The following is a 5,288-nucleotide window of genomic DNA, read 5'->3' on the forward strand; positions in this document are numbered from 1 at the left end:
GAGAGAGATACCGATACCAATTGGTTACCTCCCGCACATGCCCTGACCTGGGCAGGGATGAAGCTGCAACCCAGATTTGTGCCCTTGACCAGGAATCGAACCCACGACCCTTCGGTCCTCAGGCCGATGCTCTGACCACAGAACCACACCCCCCAGAGCATATTGTTGCATTTTTTTTCCTGCTTTCATAATTAAAAGAAATGCTAAATTTTAGTAGAACATAGTGAAAATAAATTGAAATGATTTTTCCACCCATATTCTTAGACTCTGAATTCTATTAATGGGTACCTTGTGGTTCTGTGGACCACAGGTTAATCTGCATTAAAAACTCTTTGTGCCCGGCTGGTGTAGCTCAGTGGTTGAGCATCGAACCAGGAACTAAGAGGCCACCAGTACAATTCCCAGTCAGGGCACATGCCTGGGTTGTGGATTTGATCCCCTGTGGGGAGCATGCAGAAGGCAGCTGATCCATGATGTTTCTTTTTCATCGATGTTTCTATCTCTCCCTCTCCCTTTCTCTCTCTAAAAAATCAATAAAATGTATTTAAAAACACACACACATGAAAAACCTCTTTCTTTATCCTGTGCCCTTCCCTAGGGAAGTAAGCAGAAGGTGGTAGAAACCCAGCCTCAGAAGTTTCCTTGTGCCTGAAGGACTATCCCACGATCCCACGGGTGGGAGGCAGTCTAACCCCGTTTTCCAAAGGTTAGCTAGGCATCCAGTCTTGAGTTTTGACCATCTAAACAGTCCTGATTTGCTCTGTACAGCGCCTGACAGAGTCACATGCCAGGGGACAAACTGGCTTAGTTTTAAAAATGTTATTTAGCATTTTACCCCAAATCTAATCAATTTCTTAGCACCTTCATGGTAGCAGAAGGAAGTTCGTGCTATGGAAATCAAAAGGAAGTGATGGATACAAGAAAAGACACTACAAATGAAGAATTTTTAGTTGACTGGATATAATTACAAAGCTATATAATTTTAATAACTCTGGAAAGTACAAACATGTTTTATTGTTTGAAATGGTAAACATTAGGAATCTGACTTAACTGATGAGTAAAGGCATATAGCATCTTCAGAGTCTTCATAACATAATTTGAATAATTGGAATTTGAGAGCTCACATCCCTTTCTTCAGGCTTGAACCAAACAATAACTGTTAAGAGGACTCTGGAGATTATAGATACTTGAAAACATGTTTCTGGCTCATCTTTGTCTCCATGTATACTCCCTATTGCTATGTAAAATTTTACCCCCAAAGTTAGGATCTTGAAGAAACAACTTTTATTTCAGGAATCTAGGCATGGCTTAGCCTGTCGCCTCTGCCTCAAGGTCTCTCATCCCATTGTTGGCCTGTTGAGGCTGCACTTGAAGGGTCAGCTGAGGGAGGATCTTCCAAACGCTCTCATGGGATTGTTGGCAGGTTTCAGTTCCTTACAGGCGGTTGGTCTGAGGGCTTCAGTTGACCTCCCTCAGTTCCTTGCCATGCGAGTCTCTGCACAGCCACCACACGGCAGTGGACTTCCCTCAGAGAGAATGGGAGAGGAGCACCTCAAATGGAACGGTGTTCTGTAACTTAATCTGGGAAGAGACCTTCTATCACTGTTGCCATATTCCAGTGATGGCGAACCTATGACACGGCGTGTCAGAGGTGACACGCGAACCCATTTTTTTGGTTGATTTTGTTGTTGTTGTTAAATGGATTTTAATATATAAAATAAATATAAAAAAGTAAGTCTTTGTTTTACTATGGTTGCAGATATCAAAAAATTTCTATGTGTGACACAGCACCAGAGTTAAGTTAGGGTTTTTCAAAATGCTGACACGCCGAGCTCAAAAGGTTCACCATCATTAGATACCCTTCTGTTTGTTAGAAGCAAGCAACTAAATCCAGCCCATACTTACGGGGAAAAGATTATACAACAAGGTCATGAATACCAGGAGGCGGGGATCATTAGGGGTCCATCAGTAGCTGTTTACCACTACATAAGGACAATGTTGGGAATAATTCATTGTTAATCAGACTCCAGTACTGTTTGGTAGGTAAATTTTGACTTTGAAACTAAAAGTTACTGTTACTAGATGATTTATATTGTCATTATTTCTCCTTATTTTCCAGAATAATCTGGGTATTTTGTGGTCTGAAAGAGAAGAAATTGAAACAGCACAAGCTTACCTAGACTCATCAGAAGCACTATACCTTCGGTATATGAAAGAGGTATGTTGCATGTCAGATAAATTTTAACATTTCATTGAAACTAGTCAAGAACTGATGTTAAGAATTTCTTACTCATAATTTTTGTGTATGACTCCTCAGTATACTTAGGGACCTCTCTATAGAGCTGTCTAGGTGGTCACCTAATAGCTGTACTTGTAGACACTGTTATAAGTGATTTACAAATTTTAACTCATTTAATCCTCATGGCAATTTCTGAGGTGGGTACTTTTATTATTCTTAATTTAGAGGTGAGAAAACAGACCACAAGGGATTAAGTTACTTGTCTCCACACACTAGGAAATTGTGAAGTTGGGATTCTAATCCGCACAATCTGATTCCAGAACCCGTACTTTTAACCTAGACTCTGCTGCCTCACTTAGTAGTTGGACTTAGTGTAGAACACAAGTGCTCAGTGCTCCTTTAAGAACAGTGTAGTGTCAAAATGATGATAGCAGATAGAAGCAATGCACTGTAAGCAGAATGCACAGATTGAGCATTCCTATTTGCTTTGTCAGTTTATATAATTATTATCATTATTTTCATGGGGTGGGGAGAGCACAGACTTTGTATACATATCTGAGTTTGAATCCTGAACCTATTAACCATGTAGCCTTCTGATAAGTCACTCCACTTCTCTGGGCCTTAGATTCCTCATATGTGAAATGGAAATAATGATACTTGCACCCTGTAGCATTGGTCAAAGAATGAACTAACATAGGTATAAGATGGTACTTGGCACAGAGTAGGTGCTCAACTAAAACTGGTTTTACTCTCCTTCCTGCTCTCTCTCTTTAAAAAAAATTATCTTTATTGTTGAAAGTATTAGATACCCCCCCCCAATTAACTCCCTCTACCCTACTCCTGTTCCTTCCCCAGTCCTTCACTGCACTATTGTCTGTGTCCATGGGTTATGCATATCTATATATATAAAAGGCTGTATCCCTCTGACCATCCGACTGGTAGCTATGATGTGCACTGACTACCAGGGGGCAGACGCTTAACACAGGAGCTGCCATGCCATGCACTGGCTGGCACCACGGACCTGGCGCTGAAAAAACCAACACTCGGCTTCCCCCAAGTGGGACACAGGCCCCGACACCACCCCAAAGTGACACTCCACCAAATTGCAGCCAATGCTGCCAAGACCCCATGGCGCAAAATGCAGCCCATAGCCCAGCCCAGCCCGCTAACGATTGCTGTGGGTGCTAAGTAATGACGTCAAGTAGCAACGCCCGGCTTCCTCTCCCTAGTTCGATCTGTCATTGTCAATTGTGAATTTGGTTGACACTTCTATTATAGAGAAAGGGTGAATAGTGATATTAAAATATTTCTTCTAATTAATTTCCTTTCAGTGTGCATGAATCCATGCACCAGGCCTCTCGTATGCATATAAGTTCTTTGGTTAATTTCTCCCACCCCTCCTTTCCCTCTGAAATGCATCAGTCTGTTGCATGCTTCAGTGTCTCTGGGTCTGTTTTATTCAGTTTATTTTGTTCATTAGATTCCACATATAAATGAGATCATGTGATACTTGTGTTTCTCTCACTGGCTTATTTCACTTAGCATAACACTCTCTAGGTCCCTCCATGCTCTTAAAAGGTAAGAGAGCTTTCTTTTTTATACCTGCATAGTATTCCTTTGTGTAAATGTACCACAGCCTTTTTACCCACTCATCTACTGATGGGCACTTGGGCTGTTTCCAGATCTTAGCTATTGTAAATTGTGCTGCTGTGAACATAGGGGTACATATATTCTTTGTCATGGCTCTTCTACCTTGGTGTTATAACTTTCCTCCTTAAGAACTAAGAAGAGCAGAGAACCACAAAGCCAAATTGAGATGTTAATCTCTGTTTATGATTTTAGGCTCACTCTTAATATATGAATTTGTTAAATTAAAATGTAAAGATACCAAAAACCTATAATATTTCATTCAAAACTAGTATTAATAAGGAAACATAAAACATGTAGCAAAACACTGTGTACTTAAAAAAATGTATGTATTGATTCAAGAGAGAGAGGAGGGATGAGGGGAAGAGAGAGAAACATCAATCACCTGCCTTCTGCACATCCCCCGCTAGGGATCGAGCCTGCAACCCAGGCATGTGCACTGACTGAGAATGGAACCAGCGACTTTTTTGGTGCATAGGATGACACCCCACCAACTGAGCCACACAGTTCAGGCCGCTCTATTTTTATACCTCTGTTTTAGTTAAGAGACTGATTTAACTGCCAATGTTACACATAAAGTGTAATAGTCATAACAGTGAAGTATGTACATAAAATAATACATTGACTAATTCCCCTCATTAAGACAGGGGTAAGCATACTAAACAGCCCTTAAAATTGTTGAGATGGTCTTTGCAGAATTAATTAAAAATCTATTGTGTTTGCCTTTGGCCTTGCTTCCTATCTTAGTCATTTTCACTTTCTATGAATTCTAGGACCCCAAGTCATGATGCTTTTATTGTTTGCATACAAAATAGATTTTTTTTTTCATGGGAAGTATTGTTACTATTTGGAGTTTAGTGAATTCAGTTTAAAGTATGGATGGGCTTGTAGATGAAACTGTTCTCAAACAAGTAGAATTAGGCACAGCCCAGACACCTGACCTGACCGGGAATTGAACTGTGACCTCCTTGTTCATAGGTCAGTGCTCAACCACTGAGCCATGCAGGCCGGGCAAGAATAACTGTTTTTAGTGTCCCTGTATTGAAAGAGGGTAATCAGCCCTGGCCTGCTCAGCTGGTCAGGGCATTGTCCCAATACCTCAAGGTTGGGGATTCAATCCCCAGTCAGGGCACATACAAGAATCAACCAATGAAACTGGCTGCTCTGAAAAGCCATCTTTGCATTGTTCTGTGGCTGCCTCTCCGCTGGCTACAGCTACCTCCAACATGGGCCTCCTCTGCCACTTTGGATTCCAGCAACTTCTACGCCAGAGTTCTCCAACTCTCACTTTAAAAAAAAAATTCGGTGCATCGGATCACTGGCGTGCCCCACCATGTCAGACACGGCTGTGGACACCAGCTCCGAGATCACCACCAGGGAGCTGAAGAAGGATGCTGGGAAG

The 5,288-nt window shown here is 41.5% G+C and overlaps 1 protein-coding gene across 1 annotated transcript in view; it reads left to right on the forward strand.

Annotated features, from left to right (window-relative positions):
* The window catches only part of KIF1BP (KIF1 binding protein), a 31,207-nt gene that overhangs the window by 2,231 nt on the left and 23,688 nt on the right, over positions 1-5,288 (forward strand). The window contains exon 3 of the mRNA XM_015562100.1: positions 2,120-2,218. Within this exon, the coding sequence (XP_015417586.1) occupies positions 2,120-2,218 (99 nt within the window). The remainder of the gene's footprint in view (positions 1-2,119; positions 2,219-5,288) is intronic.

The sequence above is a fragment of the Myotis davidii genome, unplaced genomic scaffold (assembly GCF_000327345.1).
Source record: "Myotis davidii unplaced genomic scaffold, ASM32734v1 scaffold134, whole genome shotgun sequence".
Classification (NCBI taxonomy): Eukaryota; Metazoa; Chordata; class Mammalia; order Chiroptera; family Vespertilionidae; genus Myotis; species Myotis davidii.